Source organism: Sturnus vulgaris, chromosome 8 (assembly GCF_052056855.1).
Source record: "Sturnus vulgaris isolate bStuVul1 chromosome 8, bStuVul1.hap1, whole genome shotgun sequence".
Lineage (NCBI taxonomy): Eukaryota > Metazoa > Chordata > Aves > Passeriformes > Sturnidae > Sturnus > Sturnus vulgaris.
In genome coordinates, this window is record NC_142250.1 from 33,687,653 (window position 1) to 33,712,619 (window position 24,967).

At 44.7% G+C, this 24,967-nt stretch overlaps 1 protein-coding gene across 13 annotated transcripts in view; it reads right to left on the reverse strand.

Annotated features, from left to right (window-relative positions):
* The window catches only part of FGFR2 (fibroblast growth factor receptor 2), a 79,579-nt gene extending 59,417 nt beyond the window's left edge, over positions 1 to 20,162 (reverse strand). For 3 of the 13 annotated variants that reach the window (XM_014886786.2, XM_088169393.1, XM_014886783.2), the window contains exons 1-3: positions 18,079 to 18,554; positions 15,646 to 15,902; positions 522 to 788 (exon numbers count right to left, since the gene is read on the reverse strand). In XM_014886786.2, coding sequence (XP_014742272.2) covers positions 522 to 788; positions 15,646 to 15,902; positions 18,079 to 18,215 — 661 coding nt within the window. In that variant the 5' untranslated portion in view covers positions 18,216 to 18,554. Of the gene's footprint in view, positions 1 to 521; positions 789 to 15,645; positions 15,903 to 18,078; positions 18,555 to 20,069 lie in introns of those variants that run through there. The other 10 variants (XM_088169404.1, XM_088169402.1, XM_088169398.1 and 7 more) reach the window with 8 other exon arrangements.
* Positions 20,163 to 24,967: the final 4,805 nt, after the last annotated feature.

Below are 24,967 nucleotides of genomic sequence, written 5' to 3' on the forward strand. Positions count from 1 at the left end.
TCCACTTAAAATTGTAACAAAACTAGCTAATAGTCCTGAAGTGCTACAAAGTTTCCCAAGAGAGTTTGCTAATTGCAAAAATCTCTTTCTGCTTAATGTTTTAACTTCCGTTAAAGAAATGCAGTTGAACAGAACTGAGCATCTCCAGAACAACTTATCTCTAAACTTGAAGGATGTAGAACACACATTTTCATCTACTGATGCAGGGGGCAAAAACCTATATTCATTCTACTGCCTTTATCATCATCACAGCAACTCTGTCTACTTGAACCCTGCCAGAGTGGCATAAAACAGAGAGCCCTACAGCAGCTGTTAATCACTGTAGAGCCCATGGAGCAAAAAGGAGTAGATACAAACTGAGCCCATTTCAGGTCAGGACAAGGAGAAAAATCCCCAAAACAGCTACAGAACTCATCTTAACTCTCTGTGCCCGAGTGGACTGTTTCATGTTAGGTCATAATGTGTCTTAACATCACATTTTACAGCTTCTGCATGCAAAAACCTGTGTTTGACTCACTCACCTGTAACATTTACAATGAAGTACAGAGTATCACTGTCTAGGGTCCTAACAGCAGTGCAAGCATAGAGGCCCGAATCTCTGGCTGTGGCATCCTTAATTTGTAAGTACTCCCCAATAATCACTGTCCTATTGTCAGGCCCCAAAGGGAGCCCATCCTTAGTCCAACTGATCATGACGGCGTCTCTCAATTGACAGCGCAACTCAAGCGGCTCTCCTGGAAGTGCCGAGTAAACATCTGGCTGAGAGATTTGGTATTTGGTTGGCGGCTCTGCAAAGGTGGAAGGAAAGGAGGAAAAAATAGAAGAGAAGGGAAAGGAGAGAATTTCCAACACAGGTCAGTGAAGGGCCTTTTCATCCACGGAAATCAAGTTATGTTAAATTTTTTAAAAAAAAGTTTCATCCGGATTAGCTCAGCATTTTGTGTTGTAAAACTGAGCCACACGCAGGCTGTTTTCAAGAAGTTCACCACAAGTAAAGCTCAGGCACTTTTGATTAGTGTCTTGGCATGTCCCTTGTCCCCAGTGCCACATCAACACCTGACTCTTCTCCTCGGTCACAGAGAGCAGGAGACAATGAGGGATGCAGAACCTGGAGACTTCAAAGCACTTGTAGGAGCAGGAGGGGTTCAAAAGGCAAATTCCGTTTTCTATCTTAGCATATGGGTCCACAATTCCAATGAATAATTATCTTTCCCCACCTGATTTTATTAAGTTGCTTTTTAATTTTTAAAACCTGGGAAGTGCTGTTTTGAAAGAAAAGGATGCCCAAAAACCCCTTCACTCACTAAGCTGATAAACAGGAGTTCCTGTACACAGCATATATTATGTCTTTTATTTTTCCCCCCATGGCCATCAAAGCCTCTACATTTGCCTTCTACACTACCAGCACTTCTCTCCATGACAGTAACTTTTTCCTTTAAATTCTTTTTTACTTCATTGCTTATTTCACAACCTCTCCCAAGTGGAATACAGCAGAAACCCAGGAGCACAAGCAAAGCTTTCAAGTCAAAGTACGCACGGAAGTTCCCAACGAAATGGCTCATCAGCTCCCTTTTGTAACCCAGTAACAAGAAGAATGTCAAACCACAGTCTTTTTCCAAAAAACATCCTTAAAAACTACATCTGCCTATAGTTACTAGAACTTCATCCCCCCCATTGCAGGGCCAGCTCTCAGCAGGGGGAAAGGAATGGCAGCCCCGGGCACTCCAGACTGTCTCCACAGTGCAGTGGGAAGGCTCAGCACACCTACCATGAGCCCAGGCACTACTTCTGGAACTGGTTTCTCCCCACCACCACACTATCCCTCTCCCAAGGCCTTCGCCAAGGGCTGCAGGAATGGTAAATAAAGGAAAGAAGCACGGAGGCATCTTCTGTTTACTCATGGGGAGGGTCAGAGCGCACAGACAGCTGCTCCCCGTGCACCCCGGACACGTCCTGCCCTGCACAGACACCAACTGTGCACTAGGAATAAATAAAACACCTCTCTGTCTGCCTGGGACTCTGAGGGAGTACTAAAAGATGACTCTTTGATGTCCACACTTCCTTCTAAGAATGCCAAAACCCTGAAACCAGTGTTCCCCATCCTTGGGTTGTCATTTTTAGTATCATATTTTCAACAGGGAAGCCTGAAGCAAGCACCACGTCTGAGCAGAGCTGTAGATGGGAAATGCTGAAGTTCTGCCAGTAGCTGAGTTTTGTGCAGCCCTGGAAGGAGCAGGGAGCTGGACTTGATGGTCCCCATGGGTCCCTTCCAACTCGAAATCTGATTCTGTGAGCACCAGAAGGGTCCAGCACGGTGGGAAACTCATGCCTTTAGATATCAGGTTCTACTGATGGACTTGGAGACCCAATTTCTCTCCCACTCATCCTGCCATCCTGTCATTACAGGAATGTGCCCTATCAAAGCTTCTCCTGCCTTTTTCATTAGGGCAAACATGTTTTCTCAAAGAGCAGATTTGACACATACATCACCCCAAGGTGGCACATAAAACCCATCCCAACACGACCAGTTACAGAGACTGTAAAGCTTCTTGGATTTAGCTGTTATAACAAGGTCTCTAAACTTTCTAGCATGCAGAGTTTCATCTCTAGGACAGGCTCCAGTACAGATTTATACCCTTTATAATCTAATTCAGTCTTGCTGATACAGTCACGAACCCACAGATCTGCAATGCAGGTGTTTCACTGAGTGCTACATTGTGCTCTTAGAAATCGAATTTCCAGAGGGAGCATGAGCTCCTTTCTACATATATTTCATCACAGTAATGAGTGTGTTTAAGTCTGCTTGAGAATTTTTTTTAATTAGATTTCACTGTCAAATAAAAAAGGTACCTGAAGCCAGTTACCTAATTTACTTTGAAGTTAGTAAGACTTCTTTGTAACGCTCTCCCTGCAAAGAAAATTTCTTTTACAGAGTTTACACTGTGCCAACAATGTACTGGAGTCTAAAAATGTCTTTGTTTAAACTTTTTAAAGAGCCACCTTGGATGATGATACCTCCTTTCAGTGCACTAGAGCCTTCTGCTGAACAGTGCCGGGAAACTCACAGGATGAGCCCACACACAATTAAAAGGAAATTAAAATGAAAATAATTTTTTAACATCACATTCCTGATTTAATCGCATTTTAAACTACTAACCCCAAATTTGCACTGAGTCTTTCAACACAAATCCAAATCCAAACTTGAGAACAGTTATTTATTTCAAAATTGCAATTAAAAAAAATTCCTTTTACAAAGAAAATAACTAGTACACTAAAGAAAAACAAGTTTCAAAGAGGTATTAGCATTTGGTATATATTATCCTCCTCCATTTCTTTCTCTCTAGAGTATCAGGAAAGATGCAGCAAAGTGTTGTCATGATATAATGAAGTCATGTTTGGAAATTGTGAGTTGTTTCAGGTAAGCCTTTGTGTTGCCAAACTAGAATGTAGCAGCACTTAAGACTGTCACTTTTTATAATGTTTGCCTATAAACTTTTTTCCAGCGTGGGTTTGAAATGGTGCCCAAAAGCAAACAGAGAACAGGTGGGATTCTGAGGCAAGAATCCACCCAACAGCTTCAATGCAAAAATCAACCAGTTCAAACTGTTCAGAAATTCCCAGCAGCACATAAACAACCTATGCTGCAAAGTTAACTTTCCCTGGGACACCACCCATGGATTTTTGCACTGCTCTGAAATTCAGGGACAAGTTTTGAACTGCTGTCCATGCTGTACCATCAAACCAATGGCTCCCCTGTGGCTGACAGCAGGCTTCTTTCCCTGCTCCCCAGGCAAGGCTTGATCATCTGCTCTCACATCCAGCTCCTCCAGCCCTCTTGGAAGCTCTGCCTTGGAACTGGATCCTCAGCCATCACCAGAGAGCTGTGGCCCAGCCCTTTGCTGGGTTTGTCAGGTTAGATACAAAGAAGTTTTTACAATGAGGGTGGCCCTGGCACAGGTTGCCTAGAGAGGCAGTGGATGCCCCATCCCTGGAAACATTTAAGGCCAGGCTGGACAGGGCTCTGAGCAGTCTGGTGTGGTTGAAATGTCCCAGCTCATTGCAGGGAGGTTGGACAAGACAGCCTTTAAAGGTCTTTTCTAATCCAAACCATTCCTTGACTCCAAGGAGGCACAAGATTCCGTTTTAGACAAATCCTGCAAATCCTGTGACTGTGGCACTGGTTCCTCCTGCAAAGGTGCACTACCTGACACTGACTGCACCTGTCTGTGACCCCTTAGAACACCAACAAGCAACAAAGGCATGTGCAGAATGACTCTGGGTGTTCTTAAACACTGCAGAACAGGGGACACTGCTTCTGTTATTTTCTGCTCTCAGCTACATCCTTATTCGTAAGAGTGGTGCACACAATGTATTTAAACTTTATAGGTGGAGCTGTTGAACAATACTGCCATGGAAAACCAAGCTGCTGTTAAATAAACAGCTGTGAACTTTTTTTTTCTGCCTGCTCATACAGCCTCTCAGCATGGTTTAAGCCATCCAGCTATCAAGTGGAGTAAAGACTGTTTGTTTAAAAGCCACAATAGAGGACTGGGGACACTCTGACTGCTCTATTTCAGATTATTAAGATACGCAATTGTATTCCAAATTATGTTTCTGTTCCAGATTCGGTCACTGAGAGATTTATACTTCCTTAGGTTTTAAATTATTATCATTATTATTATTAGTCTCCTTTTAATAAAATGTTAACAAAGAGCTGCTTATCTTAAGTCTCAAGTCATTTAGTTACTTAGTTACAGAGCCAAATAATGAAACGATCAGCTAATAGCTAACCCCAGCAAAGATTCTCACACAACTCTCCAGAACACAAAAGCCTCAGACCCCATCAAGCCACTTTCACTTCAAAAGGCTTTAGTAAATAACTAAACACTCACCACAGTGTGCCCAGAAGGGTCAACAGACCTGACCTATCAAGAATCCAAGAGGTTCATTGCAAAATTGAATGTCCCCACAGGGAACACCAGGCTGCCAACCACCACCACTGCTGCTTCTCCTACCCCTCCTCATGGTTTTCCTGGCATTGAGGGAAGTCCAGCAAGGCCACACTGGATGAACAACATGGAATGGGGATGCCAAATAGATGTTGAGACTTGCAAGTCAAGCCCAAGGCTTTAGGTTCTCTCCAGGAGGCAGCCCAGGTATCACCAGCCAGGTGTGCAGCCTTCCCTCCCACCTCCCAGGGACAAGATGAGGAGGTTGTCCCTTAATTTAAGCTGGCAGACCAATATTAGGAGTATCTCCATATCCTCTTGTGACAACGGATGATAAAACCAGCCTGAAAAAGACAGGGCCACCAGATTAAGAATGCAGAGAGTCATTCCTGGCCATGGTGACTATCTCCCATTAGCCAACAGCAAAACAAAGGCTCCTTAGACAAAGGGGCACAAAACAGTGTTTGCAATTCATCCATCAGCTGCTCCAAAGCCACTGGATTCCTGCTGTCCCATTGGTACTGTTACTGTCAGCCAGCTGCCAGCTCTGCCTCTGCCAGGCACCATCAGGAAGTCTCTGTTCTGATAAAACACTTTCCTTTCCAAATTGCTACAGTTCCTCCCATAATTTTAAAACACTAACAGTTTATTTTTTTTTAAAATCCCTTGTCCCTGAACAAGACTCCAAAGAGCAGGAATCATTTCCCCCCATCTAATGTATAAAAATATTAGTTGCCTAAATCTGATGAAAAAGATCTGGGCCTTGTAGAAAAGCTTCAAACACAAAACTTGAAAGAGCTATCCATGATAGTTACAAACATAAATATGTGGTAGATTCTAAGTCTTTACTTGTTCCTTTAACACAAACTCCTGGGCTCTATCTGTTAGACTTTCACAAAACAAAGTGCCAGATTCTCCAAAATAAGCTTTTCCTGGCACGTTCATAAGTATTGTTATCCTTATAGAATAAGAACTCAATCATCTGACGGGTAAAGAGATGAAACCAGACCTAAAAAAAAAAAAATTACGTAAGGAACAGGAATAATCCTCTTGCCCTGGAAATGAACATTTGTAAAATAAAGTTGCCACATCATACATGGCTGGTGATCCAGCAAGTGTGGAGCTTCCAGCCACACTGACCTGCTGGAGCTTGGACCTCCACACCATGTCAACTCCTATTGAGTGCTACATATACTAAAACCATCTAAAAAAAAAGTGAATCTCCTCCAATTGCAATAACTTGCCAATGTCATCATGGGTAAGGGAAAATATTACACTGCACTATATCTTGCTTTCCTAAGCTTTGAAGGTTTAGAAAAATAAAAAATTCTGGTGAGCAACAAAGCATTTTGCCACTTGCCAGACTCCTCGGGCAAGAAAAGAACCTCTGCATAGGCACCTAAAAATTAAACACATGGGGATATATCCCATCTGTCTTGGGTCATATTCCTTGGCAGCAGGTAACAGTCCCCAAGCAGCATTTGGCCCTGGCTACATCACACCCAGCAGAGGAGAGCAGTGGGACCAGACTTGGTGAGGATGGTCCCGTGCTACGTTGATTGTCACAGGGTGAGGGACATGAAAAATTTCATCAGGGCTTTGATGGCTGCCAAGCAGCTGGGTGGATGTGTCTCACTCACCCCATGGCTAAGGAAAGACTCATTCCCAAAGAGAAAGAAATTATACTTGTCTAGGCTTCGTGCAGAGATTAAAAATTCCTACGGCCCGTAGCCGGCTTGCTCCTACCTGTCCTTACAGACGGGATTGTTGAGCTGTGGCTGCACAACCACGCAGCCTGTGCCCAAAACTCCAGGTACCACGTGCTCGTGGGCTTGGCCCTGTGCTCTGTGCTGCTGGAAGCCAGGCCAGGGAAGACTCAGAGCATGCCAAGTTCAAAGTAAACAGTGGAGAGACCAGCAAGGCCACCTCCTGCTGCTGGGAACTGCCCTGCCACTTCTTCCTGTTTGTGCCATTCCTCGCGGTCTGCTCCGGGCAGGATGGAGAGCTCTTTATACAGCAGCACCATAGGACTGATTTCCAGACAGGGCAAGAAACAGGAGAGCATCAGGATGGCTTCTGCACAAAGAAAGGGAAGAGCACCCCAAACCTTGAGAAGCCACACCAAACCCCCTAAAATTACTGCTCTGCCTTTTGAAATTTCATCTGTTTGATGAGAAACTAAAGGCCGTCTTCAGGATGTGAATGTTTGGTTCCAAGCACCAAGTCTTGACCATTTCTGTTCAAGTCATAAACTCCACCACCTGCCTAAAGTTACAGAGTGGGAGTCTCTCTGCTAAGTGAACTGAGGAGTACAACAAACCCAACACACATGTAACACAATCTCAAAAATAATTAACTGCTCTTCAAACTCATTACAGAAAAGTCTTCTCATGTAATCTATTATACAATACAAAGGGGAAATGAATCACGTTTTGCCAGAACCTCAATTGAAAAGCTAAAAAAAAAAAATTAATCTTCTTTTTCTAAAAAAAGTAGAATTTGAAACTAGGAACATTGTCTTATTGTTTTTTCTTTCAGCAAGAGCAGAACTTCAAATCTCCCTGACTGAATTCTGCACGTAATCAAGTGGCAGAGCAATTAAACCAGCTCCTGTTGTTCAGCCCAGCCTTAAAGTCTGCTTGGGAAAGGCTCCATGAGAAGATATACGGCCTTGGGAAAGCACACGAGCACGTATATTTGGTTGCAAAAGGTTTTTCTTGGGTTTAGTATTTTCTTCCATCTATTCCAATCTGCAGCTCTTTTCAGGTTCTCTATTTGCATTTCAAGAGCAACATAAAGCCTGAACAGAATGTAGCATAGGTCCAAACATAAAAACAGAACTTTTTTTCTTCCAGGTTTGCCAAAGGCCATGCTCAAGACTATTACTGCTCAACGTGCAAAAGAAATAAATTACAACTGGGAGGTTAAAAATTGCACAATTCAATGTTGCAGTGTTAGTTCTGGATGCAGAGAACATCTATCCAGATTCCCTACAAGCAAGTCAGCAGTTGTTTCTTTTGTACACGGTCCCATTTTTACTTGACTATACAAATCCTCTTAATTTTAGCAGCTCGTCTGGAAGTCTCATCTTGCCTGCTCCCCTGAAATTCATCTCCCCCCACTTCCTAAAGTGGGATTTGAAAATAGTCACTGGAAACAATATCCCCAAAACATCCTCTCAGCACTTTTGAGAATCCCATCCACAACACACAGGGATATAAAGCACGGGATATTCTCCAAACACTTCAAAGCCTCAAGGCATACCAGGCTCCCTTTCAACCGAGAGCAATATTGAGGCAAGAGGCATCAGAGCCTGTTTAATTCCAGCTCCACACAGAGGACAGTCTCCAGTGGGGACAATGAAAGAGCAGCACAAGCCCTGAAGTGAAAAGCCAGGCTGGCTACCAGCCCTTCCAGGTGGCACACCTGAACTTCCAGACACCTCTGTCACTCCTGAGGTACCAGTGGCTCCTGGGCACTTTGCCATACTAATGGAAGAGGGTTCAAGTGCTAGAAGAGCTATTACTGAGCTGTGGTTCACTGCAGTTTCATTAGAGAGTCTCCATGTTAATCCTGCACGGCTGAAATACCTGTGCTACTCTGCTGAGTAAACAATATCAGGGAAATCTGGGTACTTCAATACTGTAGTATCTCAACAGTACTGTTTTTCATGAATAAACAATGCTTAACAGAACCATGCTCAAGAAGTACTCACAATTTGAACTGGGTGTTTAAAATTATTTTCAGGAACTGTGGGGTGGCATTCAGAATTAGGAGTTGTATTACTTTCCATGAAACAAATTAAATCTTGCAACACTGAGACACTGAGCAGGGCACTTTCCAAACCTGCAAAGCCAGTCTCCCGAGAGCAGGTTCTGCTCCTGCCCAGCAGCAGGTCCTGCCAGCAGCTCACCTCTCCACACAGCCCACCCTAAAGGAAGCCTAGCATGAGCCTCACCGGGTTTTTCTACCCCACAACTTTTTATTACAGTTTCAAAACTAAGTTGTTGCGTGGTGTTCTGATCAATTTCTGTCCATCCAACCACAACTGAACCTCCTACAGCCTTGTCCTGGAGGGTGCAGCCCACCAAGGCATCCCCAGCCACAGCATCCCACTGCAACCCCACTCAGAAACAGCCACAAGTCCCCTGGGAGAAAGCCTGAGATGTCACAAAACTGTTTTGCTACATTTCCTTCCACGTAACAAAACTCTATTTAAAATAGAAAAGCCAAGAGGAAAAAAAAAACAAACCAACTCAAATACAACCAAATTATGATTTTCTCATCCTCAAACAGCCTCTCACGCTCATTTTTCTCCCTTCCCGTCCTTCAACACATTTCCCTTTCCAGTAAACCCTCACAAATGCAAGCCATTTCCTTGGTACAAAGGAATTTTCCTCTTTTCCCAGTTCTTGTGGCTTTGCTGGACACGGTGAATGTCCCAAACTGATGAGCCAGTTCTTTTGTGGGGAAGGAAAAGCAATAATTACACACAACCTGCAAGGTGTGAGGAGGGGAATGAAAGTAGGTCAGGTCTCAACTCAGCTTCACTGAGGTTCACCAAAAGCTTTCACTTACAGTCACTTTAAAAATACAATTAAAATAATAATAGCACAGCAAGTGAACAAAGCAGCACCGTAGAATTCAGCTTTCTGCCCCTTTCTTTGATATGGATAATGGCATTTGTGTGGTGACAAGAGGCACAAAAACCTGAACCAGCAGAAAACGAAGCCCACAAGACACATCCTAGTATCAGGTGCTTTGATACTCAGAAGTCCAGGAAAAACAAACCCACTAAAAAAAGGGTTCTTGGGGAAAAAAAAAAACAAATAAAACAAAGAAGCCACTAGTGATAGTTAAAAGATGGTAAAGGACAATCTGGAGACATACATAATCGGTTTATGAATTACAAGCTGGTTTTGAAAGTTAAAAAAAAAAAAAAAAATCCACTCCTCTTACAGAATCCCTTGTTTTGCAACTGTCTTGTTGGGAAGCACAGTCCCCAAGGAGCAAATGCCAAGGCAGCTCTGCTGACGCTCCCAGCTCCGACTGAAACCCGAAGGGCCAAACTTCCAGAACAGCCCCGGCACTCCCAGCGCACGTTTCGTAATTACAACAGGAGCTCTTGGCTGCTGCACTCCTGCAAATCTGGTCCTTATTTAACATCTGACTCTTACAAAGTCGCTCCAAAGTTGCTCAGTTGCTCCAACTTCTCTTTCAATCAGCTTAAAAGTCAGTTTAGTCGCTGGTACTGCAAGACGGCGCCTGTGATTTGGGGAGCATGCTGTGCCAAATCTCCCCAAAAAAACCCACTGCAAAGACACACTGCAACGTGCTGAACCGAAACTCGAAGGTCTGAGTTCCAAACCAGCCCTCGAATTGCTCAAAGGATGATTTTACACTGGCAGGCTCCGTACCAAACCAAATATTGCCCAGTTTCCCACCAGTGTCCTCTGCAGAAGATGCTCAAGCTTGTCCAGCTGGGATTCTGGGCCCCTTTTCAGCCTCAATTTTGCACTTCTTTAACTACACTGAAATAAATGTTCTCCTCTAGTCAAACCAGGTGTGCTATTACACACAGACAAGACATAACTTGCCAAAGTGGGTGATGGTTCTTTTAAAAATACAAGGCTTTAACTGCTCAGGAGCACTGCTTCGAAGAAAGTCTCTTTCACTCTAAAGCTTCAACCTTGAAGAGTCTCAAAATATTTAACAATTAAAAATCTGACACTTGCAATAGCAATTTTTCTCTATAAAAGACAGGAAAAGACATAGTTATGTACTTTTCTAGCATTCCCATCTGATTGTAAACTAAGCACTCATTTGAAGAAAACACTAATCTCTGAATGTTTTTGTTTAAAGCCATTTAAAGATCATTTCTAGTGAAGCAGGGGAGCTGGATATAGAAATAAGCTCATTAAGAGCTATGCTATGGGCATTATTGAAACACCACAATAGTCCATCGTCTCATGCATACACAGCCTTGCATAACTGGAGATGTCAGCATTTTCATTGTAAATTCTGCTTTCAGAGGTTTCAAACTTCCCTATAAAAAAGTTGCTATGACCTGAAATTTGTTGCCATTTCCCTGCCAAGGAAGAACTATTTTAACATTAGGAAACTGTATTCATTGGAGTCGGCCACTGGTTTGGGGTTTTATCTACACAAGTGGTTTAAAAAAAAAAAAAAATATAGAAAAAAACCTCACAACTCGGCATCTTTGAAAATCTTCTGGCTCAGAAAAACCCAAAAAAAACCCAAAATACAACCCTCAGTAAAGGAATCAAATTCCTAAAAGTTAATAATTATTATACCCCTTCAAAAAGCTTCAACTGTATGGCAGATAAGCCTAACCCGTGCAATTATTTCTGCTACTTTGCAAAATAGTAGCCACACTGAGAGACTACCAACTCCCAGTGTCTCATCAACACGGACTGTAAATAACAACCCTACCCATGTCCAATTAGTTTGAAGCTCAAGACCATGCCCCTGCTGAAGGGCTGCAGATTTTCAACGCAGAATGCACACATTAAGACTGATTTAATCTGGCTGCTTGTACAATTCCCCAGAATCTCAGCTAGCAAATCCTGTACTGGGCCAAATAACTTACTGAACCAGATCTCTGAAAGGGCATCCAGCCCTCACCCGAAGCTGTGGGGATTGTCACATTCCTCCATAATGGGCTTTAATAATTGCCCTTCCTTGAAATAAAATTAAAAGGAAAAATAAATTAAAAAGATAAAGCCGACTCTGAATTAACTAATCGGTTTGAATTCTTCATTTAACTTGCAGATATCAAAGCCGCTGTTCTCATTTAAAAAAGAGAAAGCCAAAACAAAACTGTGAAAAGGGAACCTTGGGTGAAGCATCTGCTTTATTTTTTTCCTACCAAACCAGAAGCAGCATTCTGGTGCTTCTACACCACCTGTGTCCCAGGAAGATGATGGATGTGCAGGTTCCCCCAGCCCTGTGATCTCTGGGCAGGGTGGCACTGGCTGGAGAGAACCCACAGGGACATCCCACCACCACAGCATCCCTCCTCCACCCCCTGGAGCACCTCACAAAATCCCACATCCTGACGCAGGCAGGTCACAGCAGCTAAAGAAGGATCTCCAGGTGGACAGTGCTGACCACTGTGACCACAGGTGACATTCATCTTCAAGCACTGCCAACATTGACACAAAAATGAAGGCACGTTGCTCATATGACTCAACATTTTTGCAGAAAGGAAGGTACTGTGCTGAACACACTTATTTTTGGAAGTTGTTTTAGTGTCAGCAAGTGGCTGTGACTGATTCAATCCCAAAGATAAACTCGTTACTCACTTCCACCATAAAGGGGGTCTCTCCCCTTCCCTGCTGCTCCTGGGAACCTCCCAAATGTAGAACCGTCCTGAACTACTGTGTTTTCCACAGGACACAGAAATAAGCTGTCCCTTGTGGAAAGCTTAAATTAATCCTTTGAAATTTGACCTAAATTAAAAGAACTGAGATGCGTTGTCACCACACCGGGCGGGGGCTCCGAGTGGGTGCTCCAAGGCCATTGCATGTGGGTAAGAGACCAAATTAGCTACCCAGCAGCATGGTAACACACAGCCTGGGCAAGGGGAGGTCAAGGGAGAGCTCACTATTTATCAAATATATGTCCAAACTAATTATTCAGTTCACAAAGTAACCCTTCAACCCATGTGTGCGGTCAGAGCCCTTGTGAAACGCTGGCTATCATCAAAGGCCTGGGCACACACAGGCTGAGAATGGCGCCTTTGTGCACCCTGGGGGAGGCTTATTTCTAAATATTTAAAAGCAGGAAGAGTCTTTCTGCTCCCTAGGACAAAAAACATGCATGTGAACACTGGATGCGAGAGAGAATTTGAGAGCTGACGGTGCCCACAGAAGTCCTACAGGTGCTGTGTGTGCTCGGGTTTTGCCATCCCTGCTTGGGAATAAAGCTCCACAACCGAGATCCATCACATCAGGATCCTCAGTGAGCACCCACAACCATCAGCACCAACATCCCCACTCACCATGGATCACGATGCCATTTTCAGTGTGAACACTTTCCCATGGACCAGAGTAATACCCAATGGTCACAGAGGGATATTTATTTACTCGAGACTGACTGAGGATAGCCAAAAGCACAGCACCTTAATGCATGACATCATGCACATATCCATGCAGCTGATGACCCTGGTAGATCAATACTGCTTGAACTAAAGCACATAATTTAGTATCTTTTATACACAGTCTGAAGAAAACGATTGCAAATGTCCCCTAAAGTTAGGTAAAGCTGAGAGAAGGTATTTTCTCTGTTACAATCAAAGGAGCAAATCTCAATTCTTGTTAATGTTGTGTACAGCTTTTCCAATAGTCTGAGTCAGTAAGACAATAAACAATAACAATCAAAGCACCTTGTATTAAAAATAAATAAATAAATACAGGCAATTCAGGGCATGTCTATGAAGGAAGACTCAGGAACAGATCAGCAAGTGTCACCAAAGGTCACGGCCCTGCCGACCTTCTCAGCTGGCATGAAATGTCATAGCTCTAATGACTGCAGCCCCATTGAAAATTTACATTATTGGAGCACCTGACCCTCCAAATTAGCTGTGCCCAACATGTTTTGGCATTTACTAAATTAATAAAAGAAGTCTGCTTTGTCTTTGAAGAGATCTTTTGAAGGTTTGGGTTTGTTTTTTTTTTTTGGTTTGGGCTTGGAAAGCTTGTGGGTGGCAGTGATAGGACCCAGAGAAGGTGACTGTGTAAAAACTTGGTTTTGTTTTGTTTTTTTTTTCTTATCAAAGGGTTTAATGAAATACATAAAGGAGGTTTTATTTCCCAAATCTCAGATATACATCCCACACAATTCCCTGTATTCTGCAGCATAAAGGCTCTTGTTATACCATTAACTTCTAAACGTTTTCTGAATTTTTTTTCTTGTTTCTGGTAATGATTTGGGTTCTCGCATTTAAAATTGTTTCACATCAGTAACATTCCTACCCAGGAAAGAAGTTTTAAATCTTTTTTAACAATTTACTCTTTGATAAAACCCAGATCCCACCCCCTACATATTCAGTGTGTAAAGGCATATATTCTCAAACTGTGCTTTCCAAAATAATAAAAGCTATTCTTTCCCTGAAAAGTTGAAAAATTATCAGTCACTGTTCAAAAAATATTACTCTTTTTCCTGTAAAACACTTCACCAATCTTCAATCACATTCTTTCTGACTTAACCCTAAAACTAGGGGACCTCACTACAAAGCTAGTCTGAAACCAGAATTATTCATGATTTTGTCATTCCCCTGAAAAGCCAAAAAGGCACCAGATGTTCAATTAACAAATCATACAGTAACTCGCAACAAGAGTTGGGCTTTTTTTTTTTTTTTAAATCTCAGGTTACCTTCAAAAGAAAAAAAACCCAAACATTTTTGCTATCAACAATCTCTGTGGCTGACAGATGACAATATTGCTATTCTTTGAGAATTTTTTTCAGGAATGCTTGCTAGGGAAGAGGGCTCATCATCTCTAAATAGTTCATCCCCTGCCATCAATAAAAATGTACTTGGAGCGGATTCTAAAAATGCGTTAGCTGGTGACATCTATTTTTAGAGGCAGTGGATAGAAACAAATAAGTTTTGCATGGAGAATTATTAAATAAAAATGAAGCTGCATGCATGGACATGAGTAGTAGAACGTGTAAAGGCCAAACTCTGCAGCAGGCTTGCCAGGTCAGAAATGCTCTGTGGACTATTAGATCAGCTTGACAGCTGAGTTATTAGAACTGTGATCACTCCTCCAAAACACAGATACAACCTTATGAAAGAAGCCTCACTTCCTCCCCCAGATGCTCAGAGAGCAGGAATGATCCAGCACAACATAGTAAAATCATTCTCCAATACAATCAGCTCACAACAATAAAAAAAACAGCTCCTCCTGAGCTCTCCAGAGAAGAAAACCACTTTGCAAAGTTGAGGAACAGATAAACCTAGAACATGCCAACAGGAGCAGGCTCAAAAGAGGAGATTTTATCAAAACACCTCTTTCAATGTGAAGGTCTAGATTGGCCTTTGCTCTCACAGCAATAAACTTCTATAATAAACAGCCCTTCTATTGAGATCTCAACATTTACACCTTCAGAACTTGTGATCCAGACACTGCACCACCGATTGTGCTTGGATATTAACAGCAACTGCGAAGTTTGTCCTGAGTACAAACGCCAACAAAGCTGCAATAACATTTTTGCAGATTGCCTGGCAAAACTAAACATTCACAAATAAAAACAACTGAGATTCATTTTTCTCTGGACTCCTCAGGTTAAGACAACCCCAAAGAGCAGCAGCCACTCATCCCGCTTCGCTCCTTGAGACAGCAACACAAAACAGCACAAAACTTTAAGGACTGGTTTCCTTAAAGACCCATTCCTGAAAACTTTCATCTGTACACTTTGATTATACAACGTGATGACAGTCCCAAGTGAAATCACTGACACCACTGGCTTGCACAAGAATAAACAAACGCACGCTTGTACAAACACAGCCCAGGCGAGAGCAGGAGAGTCAGAAACTCCAACTCTCCGGGGCTGGTCTGTTACTTGCCTTAGATTTACCAGAGCACATGGAAAGAGGTTGACTTCTATTTCAGATGTCCAAGCATTTAAAATCAACTTCTTTTAAAGAATTAAGTATTCTAGAGTGATTTACCTTCGGGTTCCACCGTGGTGTCTTCAACAACTAAATTAAATGAAGGTCGAGCCAGGGAAAGTCCAGCCATGGTGACCACCACCAGGCAGATAAGGCAACCCGAATCCCAGCTGACCATCTTTTTAGAGTAAATTCCTGGTCCATTTCCATATCTCCATGTGGACTTTAATCCCATCTGAACACCTCTAGAGAAGCATGGAGAGAAAGCTGTGCCTTCGGCCAGGGTAATGCCTCCTCCCTTGGAACGACGGCTGCTGCTGCGGGGAAGAGAGAGATTTAACACTGTCAGCAAAAACATCTCCAAACACAAACCCAAAACCTTCATAAAGCCTCCAACTGAGCTGAGGTGAGAGGGAGGGGAGGAGGAGGATGGGAAAAATAGTTTTCCAGCTTCAAGAATATGTGAAAAGTGAGTGACTTTTCATCTTCTGTTAGCAGTTTCCATCATCACCTGAGGCATAAACCAAGTCCTCCTTGTTTTCACAAAATCACTTCTCAGCACATATTGAGAGATATTTTACTGACAGAAAAACATACAGGTTTTCAAAAATGAGAGGCACACACATGTGCAGGCACATAACCTGTAATGCTACAAAATTACCACAATTATACAAATTATATTCTTGTTATTGTTTGACGGTTTATTTAAGTTTGCCTTGTTTTTCATTCCTTCACCTAGACAGTTCTGAAGCCAGATGAATTTGCAGGAATTCAGTAATTTTCCACAAGAAAAACAGTTGAAAAATGTACTCCTTAGACTTGGAAAAGTCTGTAAGACTATTTCAACTAGGACTTCCAGCTCCCCCATAGATGTACCTTCCTCTGACTCAGTTTTGGAAGCCCCTGAGCTCTGGATAGGTGAAAGACTCAAATCTTTGCAGTGATATTGGTTTACTACACTGCATTACAGGCAAGTAAAATCCGTATAAAACACAGTAGGGATTGCAGTTCCACAGGAGACCTGCCCAGCATCACTTTCCATCCATACATGCCAAGCTGTGTGCACAAACCTTTCTTTTCTCAGTCTCTCAATGATGCTTATTGAGATACATTTTTCAGAGGTGGGAAAAAGAAAAGTCTGTTTTATTCAGAATAAAACAAATTTAAATTGATGGAGTTAAGTGGTAATCCAGGCATGGTCAGACAGAGAAGTGGCATCAAAGGAACTGGCACTCCTTTCAGGGGACCCTGCTGCCTCCACACAGATGCCAGGTGAGGGTCAGAAGAGCATCCTCCTCACAGGGTGATTTAACAGCTCAAGCAGAAAATTAGACCTGATTTTCCGCTTCAGAAATAAAAGACGGTAAAACCTCAGTAAATGGATAAAACAAGTAACTGCAGCAATTGTTCTAATCTGGTCAATGATTCATCTTAGATGTGATGAAACCCAACTGAAATTTGGAGAGCACTTGGCTGGAAGGGGAAAAAAATAATACAAAACCTCTTTTTCCCTCCTGCCCTCAACACTTGAAAATTAAAAGAAAAAAAGAAGGGAGAGTGGAGATAAAGTCAAACTTCTCCAAACTCTTTGTCATTGGGATTTGGTGTGGTACCTGAGCATGCAGAAACAGATTCTCCTTTTATAAAACCAACCGTTTAAAAGTTGATCCTGATTTTTATTAGCCTTGTGCTGGCTGCTACAAAGTTCCTAAATGCTGTTGAGGCATCTTTTATCTGGGGTACTTTACACAGTAACATCTGGAGTCAGCACAAACAGGTTTTGGATGACACAAATAAGTCACTTGAGGAAAACAATTAATACATGATAGGTATCCCAGGTGAATCCCTGCTACTTCAGGGCAGGACTTTTTCAACTCCATTGGTATCACCTCAAAGCCCTGTCCCTCCTGTAGAGATTTCAGCCTGGCTCAAGCATCCCAGACCACAAGCTAGCAACTACCATTAAATTTCCAGTGAAAACACCACCAGACCACTGCACAAACATTTGCAAAGAGCTTGCCCAGCCCTTCTCTAAATAAGCACAGAGCAGGTGTAGAGCTGAAGAGAGCTCTGTCTTTGGGACCAGTTTGTTTCTGGAGCAAACCCCCCTGGATGCCACCACCCAGGTCCACTGCCCACCTCGCTGTCTGGCAGCCACAGCCCTGCAGCTCAGTTTATTCAGCTGTAAAGTGGGTAGAAAGCCCTAATTAGCAGCCTGGATGTAATGCTGATTTAATTCCCATAAATCATCCTGTAAACTCCGATTAAAGTCTACGTTGATAAATGTAAAATCCTATCACGGTTTTGCAGAAAGAAAACATACCAGAACGCCAGCATGTATTTCAGTCTCCAAGAGCTTTAATTCCACTGACATTCCTGCAGTTTCAGATTTTCAGACTATGTTAAATGCCACTGAAAGCACATCTGTGGTTCCTCTCCTCATCCTAAATCCTGAAGTGCGGCACAAGGCTACTTGGCCACGCGTCTCCTCACCTGAAGATTTTTGTTGGCTCCTGCACTTCAACATCTGCCGGCAGAAAGAAGGGATTCTTCATCCACAGGGCAGCAGCAAACCCAAAATCCTGGCTTGCGAAGGTGCAGCAACGCAAAAATGAAAGCTCTGCACCCATCCATGGAGCCAAACCACTCTTTACCACCAGGACAGCAAACAGGCTTCAAGGATTGCCCTCTCCCAAAAGAAGTGGAGTCCAGCGAAGATGAAGCGAAACCGAATTCTTTTCATAGTTTAATTGCCACAGTTGCTGGGGGACGAGTCCCTGGAAAGACCTCCTGTGCTGGATAATTATGTACCTCTATCTCAATGTTTGGAACACAGCCCCAGCATGCTTTTTGGCCTCCACAATTCTGGCTTCCTGACTACAATACCATAATCCCTCCTGGAGTCTCAGACTCAGTGAAAGCCACACGTAGTGTTTATTTTTCCCCTTGAAAGGGAACTCTGTCTCTCTTCTCAGCCTACACTTCGGGGAGGAGTTGTCAGCCCCTAGTGATTGATGGCTCTCCTTGCCACTCGCTCATCAAGTCAATTTTCACCTCGTCACATACCTGCCCAAATTTTCTTTGCCAAACTGACAAGCATGGGAAAGCAGACTGGTTTGGGAGCCCAACCAAATTCCTCCGAGCTGTACTTCAGTTTAAACACACTCGCACACACAAACAAGTAGTACTTGTTCAGCAGTGGCATTAATTAAATTCAAAGCTCAGTGTTCTTTTTAATCTACTTGCATTGTTGTTTATAAGATGTTTATCACTCCCCAGGGACAGTACGATTTGTAGAGTATGTTAACCAAATCAATACATTGCTCACTGTATAACTTTTCAGCATCTTTCTCAATTAGGCGGGAATAGCAAAATCTGAGTGAAATATGGTTCTTCCCTCCACAAAGAAACCTCAAGCGCTCTAAAAGCTCAATATCTTCGTCAGAAAAATCCAGGTAGATGAAGCTTTAACGCTAAAAGTTTCATATACACAATTCCACTGACAGAGGAATTCTGTATGGACAGAAAACGCAGAAATATACATTCGTCTATAAAAATATATATACACATAGATATCTAACAAGACTCTTCAGCAGAGTTCAATCTCCAAGTAAATCTGAGCATCACAGCTATTAAACATTAATTCTGAAGGACTAATGGGAACCGGCTGGCAGCTTCAGTACTTTTTCATTGTTTGAACTTCTTTCATTTGCTTTCCAGGACTATCCTGTTTTTCTCAATTCTTTTGCCACCAAGAGATTGGGGAGGGGGGGGAAGAAAAATCTGCATTTTAATTGACATTCCAGAGAGCAGGAGAAGTCCAGAGGCTGCTGATTGCTGTCTATTCAGCCCAAACAGGCTTTTCAGATGAAAATGAGAAAAGGCTAGTGGAAGATTTACAGGGATTTGGTACAAAGGAGACAATGAAGTTTTAAATGTTGATAGCGTTTCACACCAAACGCATAATGGGTCCCAGTTTGAAAGAGCAGTTTTGCATTTAAATATATATTTCATTGACGATTTCTCTCCCCCCTTATCTCAGACGGGGCGGTTGTGCCCCGCGGTCCCGCTCCCGCAGCACGGACCGGGCTCCGACCCGGGGCCGGTACCGAGGCTGGGCTGCTCCTCCCGGGCCGAGCTCCTCTTCCTCACCCCGCGCTGCCCGCGCTGCTGTCACCGCTGAACCATCCCCAAAGACACCCGTGCGCCCACGGGGATGCGGGGACGGCAGCGCTGCTGCTCGGGCTTCCCCCCGCGCCGCAGCGGCGACCGAGTGACCACAAACCGACCCGCAGCTCTACCGGGGAGCAGAAACGGAGTCCCGCATCGGCACAGCCCGCCCCGGCATCCCTGAGCCCCGCACCGCGGGGGGATCCCCCGAGCCCCGCATAGCCCCGGAGCGCGCACACGGTGCCGGGAACGCGGCGGGACCCCCAGCCCAGCCCCGGGGCCGCCCCTTCCCCCGGCCCGTCCGCTGCCTTTACCTGCGGCGAGAGCGCCGGGCGGGCGGGCTCCGCTCCGCGGCGGCTCCCGGGCTGGGGCGCGGTGCCGAGCGGCGGCTCCCGGGACGGGGCGAAACTCCCGTCACAGCGGCCGCGGTCACAGCGCGGGCGGCCCCGGCTGGCGAGCCCGCAGCGGCGCAGCGCCGCGCATCCCCCGCGGGACGCGCCCGGGGCAGGCAGGAGGGCGGCGAGGCGAGGCAGGAGCCGGCCCGGCGCCCCGTCCCGTGCCGTGCCCTGGCTCGGCCGCAGCGGCTACCGCCTCAGAGGGGCGAGCCCGCCGTGCCCGGCGCCAGCTGCCTCCTCCCCCGCGCGGGCATCGCCGAGCAGCGCGCCGCGGGTCCCGCTCCGCTCCATCCAGCCGCCCGCCCCGAGCCGCCGCAGCTTTGTCACGCCGACAGCCCCCTCGGGTGGGAGGTGGGTTTTCTCTCCCCCCTTTCCCCCTCTCGGCGCACTCCTCCGGCTCCTTCCTCCTCCCCCGGTCACTCCCCCCGTTGCAACCCGAGCCGTTTCCTGGACGGCGCTGCCGGGCTCTGCCAATCGCCGCCGAGCCCCTTCCCCCGCCCGGCCCTCCGAGGTGCGGAGCCGGGAGCCCCCGGCCCGGCCGAGGGTCGCGGATGCCCCCTCGGCGCGGAGCCGGCGCGCTCAGCAGCACCGGAGAGGGGCAGGAGGGGAGCAGGGGACCCCCGCTCCGGCCGCTGCCTGCCCGGGGGAGCGGGACAGCTCATCCCGCAGGGCTAGAGGGGAGGAACCCCGAGCAGCTCCCGGACGGCTGCTCCGCTCAAAGTTTTCCAGCGGGTTGGAAAGGAAAGATGGGGAGCGCGGCGAGTGCCACCGCAGTGGTTGAGCCTGGGCTGCGGCACCGCCACCCCGGCACTGGGCAGCATCTGCATCCTCTCACAAAAATGGTACCAGCTCAGCAGCCGTCCCCGCAACCTCTCCTGAAGCGTTTCAGGCTCAGAAGCCATGGCTGGCCTGTGGCCAGTTCCATCCAGAGAGGATGGTTGGATAACACTCACTCCAAAAATCACCCTCAGGAGCTCTGTTCAAAGCCTGATTCCAACTGCCCCGTGAATTGGTCTGACAGTGCACTGTCTGTCTGGTGCCCAAATGGGAAAAGTTGTCGAAAAGTTATGCAAACATCATTTGTTTGGACGCACAGATGTAAAACTGCATAATATGGGTATTCAGAATTCAATATAGCTTATCCTGATCCTTGCTTAATAAAACATTTGCTCTAGACATCATCAACTAAAAGGTTTTGAATATGGAGTCTGTGTAAAGCTTCCTTGCGTAGAGTCAGCTTGACAACAAAATCAATAAGTGCTGGTTGCCTCAAATTTAATCAGTGTTGATCAATTTAATGTTACTTTATTTAAGCTCTACTGTACATTTTATATGTTGTATGTGGTATTGGTCAAGGGGATTTTCAAGGACTGAGGCCACACATCATAGTGTAACTCTAGTTACACACACCTAGACACCAAAAACTCGAAAACAAGTTTTCTGTGGAATATGCACTTATCTCCCAGCATGTATTTCCCCTCCATTACTGCAGTCTTTATGAGGAATGGCAGACAAACTTGTAATTGGTTGGAAACACAGGTTTAGGTTTTTCGGTGTTTGGGGGGTTTTTAGGGTTTTTTTTTTGGGGGGGGGGGGTTGGGGGGGGGCTTTGTTTGTTTGTTTTGGGGGTCTTTTGGGATTTTGTTTGGTGGGATTTTGGTGGTTTTTTTGTTTTTGTTTTTTTTGCTCCTAAAGCAACAGACATCTGAGTGTTCTAATTGAGAAGCTGAGATGTCACAGTCAAGATCCAATTTTCCCAGCACCATGTCCATCGTCCATTGAAAACATTGTTAACACATTCTCACATAAATTATTGTCCGGCACAGGAAGCTGCAATACCTTTCCCCATTCATCGATATCTTTACATACTCTGAAAGAAAAGGAAGCATTCCACTAAAAATGACAAATCAGAACACCTATTTGCAAGGTCTGGAAGCACTTGTCAGAATTTATTCTTTTGGAGGATGAAAAGATAGCAGTCTATCAATAGCAGCCTTTTCTCTTAAACGAGCCACATTCTCCTAAAGTGGCCCACAACAGCCCAGCTCCTCAATCTGGGAAAAGCAGAAGCATGTTTGGAATTAAAGGGGTGGGGGGGGAGATCAATTCTGTCATCATATTTAGGCTTCAAGAGATCTCAGTGGGCCCAGGGAGCCTTTCATAGCAGTTAGGCTGCTGAATGAGAGCATAATCTCTTTACAGTTTTTTCCTCCTCCTCTCAAAGTGGCTGGGATCTTTTCTGTGAGCCCTCCTGCACGTGAATGGTGTGGCTAATAAGCCTATTAATGAGGTTCCACAGCAGAGTGTGAATAGGTAAATAAGCCCCAATCTGTTGAGGTTCAGGAGCAAGGGCAGTAAAGCCATCATGAACTAAAGGTGACAGTTTGAACTGAAATAGGAACAACAGCTCCAGGTTTCAAGCGAAAGAATAGACAGACAAGGCACACATTCAGGCTCCTTCTACCCCCTACCGAGCCCTATTTTCTCTCCCATTCTTCCTCCTTTATAAAATGTCTTGAGTAGTCACCCATTTTTTCAAAAGCTCTTGAGACGTCCTTTTTCATCCTGGCAATGATACATCAATAGGGAGGAAGGAAAATGAGGACACCAATGCTCCTTTGCCCCGCAAGTTTCAAAAGCAGGAACAGCGCTGTGTGCCCTCGCATATGGAAGCGGGGGAGGAGAAAGAAACTTAAATTGAATCTTTCAGCCCTGCCAGCTCTTTGTCGCTGCTGTCAGCCGAGCTCCGGTCGTCCCTCTGCACGCAGGCAGGGATACAGTTAATGTTCAACAGGGGCAGGGTCCAAGCCCTGCTCCAGCTGCAGCGGGGGCACCGCTGGGCTCGGCCAAATCCCCAGCGAGAGGCGAGGAGATGGATTAATTCCAGCCCAGCATCTCTTTTACCTGGCGGGGTAAGGTGAAGATGTGCCTGACTTCAGGCTGCTCCTGGGCTGGACCCAGCAGAGCCCAGCTCATCCATGGCAGCCCAGCTGGAAGGGATGAAGGCAGAAGGTTCAGCAGGTGACAAACAGCTCGTGTGTGCCGAGAGATGGGGTGACATGGGCAACCAATGCCTCCGAGTGATGTGGGAAAAGTCACCTCGGAAAAAAGCGCAGCGCAGAGCTTCTGAGCACTCTCAGTTCTACTCCTTGCAGACTCTCTGACATTTCTTTGAAGCGCTGCAGGTATCAGGGCAGCCAGGGCTCCACGGAGCCCGCTCCTCCATGGAATTCCGGGGAGGAAGCAGCCCCAGCTCCTGGCACGGCGCAGACAGATGGCAAGGGAGGCCATGGGTACCCCGGGGAAGCAAATTCTGCAGCACTCATCTATTCTCCAGCAGTGCAGGACCTGCTAACATGCCACAGTTCCATCTGATGAAAATAGGAATAAAATACAGGAAGTTAAATTAGGAAAAAAGTCAAAGAAAATGAAAGCCCACACTTTCGAGTCTTAGAAGTCGATGGGGAGAAAGCCTCTAGATCCAAATTCAATCACACACATCACCGAGGGTTTTGTCCATAAAAGACAACGGGAATCAACAATTCTTCCCTGTCAACTGTCCCATCCAAGAATTTCTCCTGCCCATGCTAGATATGATTAAATGCTTGTCTAAGGTTTCTTTTTATTTGTTAATTTTTTTCCTTTAAAGTTCTTCCAAAGCTAAGTGTCTAAACCCAAATTTTGGCAGCTAAAATATTTACCTGGTTTCCAAAGTGTTTATGGTTCTTTATCCGGGCAGCTTCAAACTTTTTTTTTAAGGTACCAAAGAGCAAATCATAGGAATCCACTTCTGAAAATACTATTTTTTTTCAAAGACAAAAAGTTTCCAAAAACAACAACAAAAAAAAGTTTTTCAAAGACAAAAACTTTCAAGCAAAGTTGCTCTATAGATTTTTCAGTGTCTTAGGGAAAAGTCATTTCATATAAAAGCAACCATGTTCTAAATTAAAAGCTACTACAGAGAGGCTTCCATCACTAGTTCTCACCAAGTATTTCTTCAAGATGTTGCTAAACTGAGAAATTGAGATAACAATTAATTATTTTAAAGCCAATAGATCCAATAATTATCCATGAAAGTGTGAAGCAGATGGACTACCAAGTTCTTGACAGAAAAATGTGTATGGGAAGGGGGGGCTGCAGTTCCTGGGCCATCAAGGGATGGATTTACTGGATGTTTATCAAACAAGAAAACCTCATTTTGGTTAAGCTAGAGAAGGGGGCAAATTAATTGCATTTGTCTATGAATTTTTGATTGTCCTCTGCATTATGAACAGCTGAATATTCTAGGAAATACTTTTTCAGGGAGTAAGGCCAAGCAGTTGAGAAAAAAAGTCTTATTTTCACTGCTGCTGTGTCAATGACTTGTAATGGCATTTGAGTATCAACACTCCCCTCGGATTGTTATGCCTTGTAGCCATGTAACCTTTCTGCTGCTCCTCTCATTTTGTGTGTCTTAAGGAAAATATTCCAAACAAATATTTTTTGTTTTCATTACAGTGTTACAAGATATGTTTAAACAGGAAATGTGGGGTGTTTTGAGCAGGGTATTACACTGGGATCCTGGACATTGGATGATTTCTGCCCTTCTCCATTGGCTTTCCTGGGAAAGGCACTTAATTTGTCTGTGTCCAAGCTCTCCAGCTATGAAATGAGAATAATAGATGCTTCCTGTCTCCTACCCTTTATCCAGTTCATCTATTTAGATGGTAAGCTCCTTGTCTCTGACCATGCTTTTATGCATGGCTTAGAACAATAGGACACTGATCTCAGCTGGAACCTCCAGGCACTTCCATAATGCAAATATTGAATACTAAATA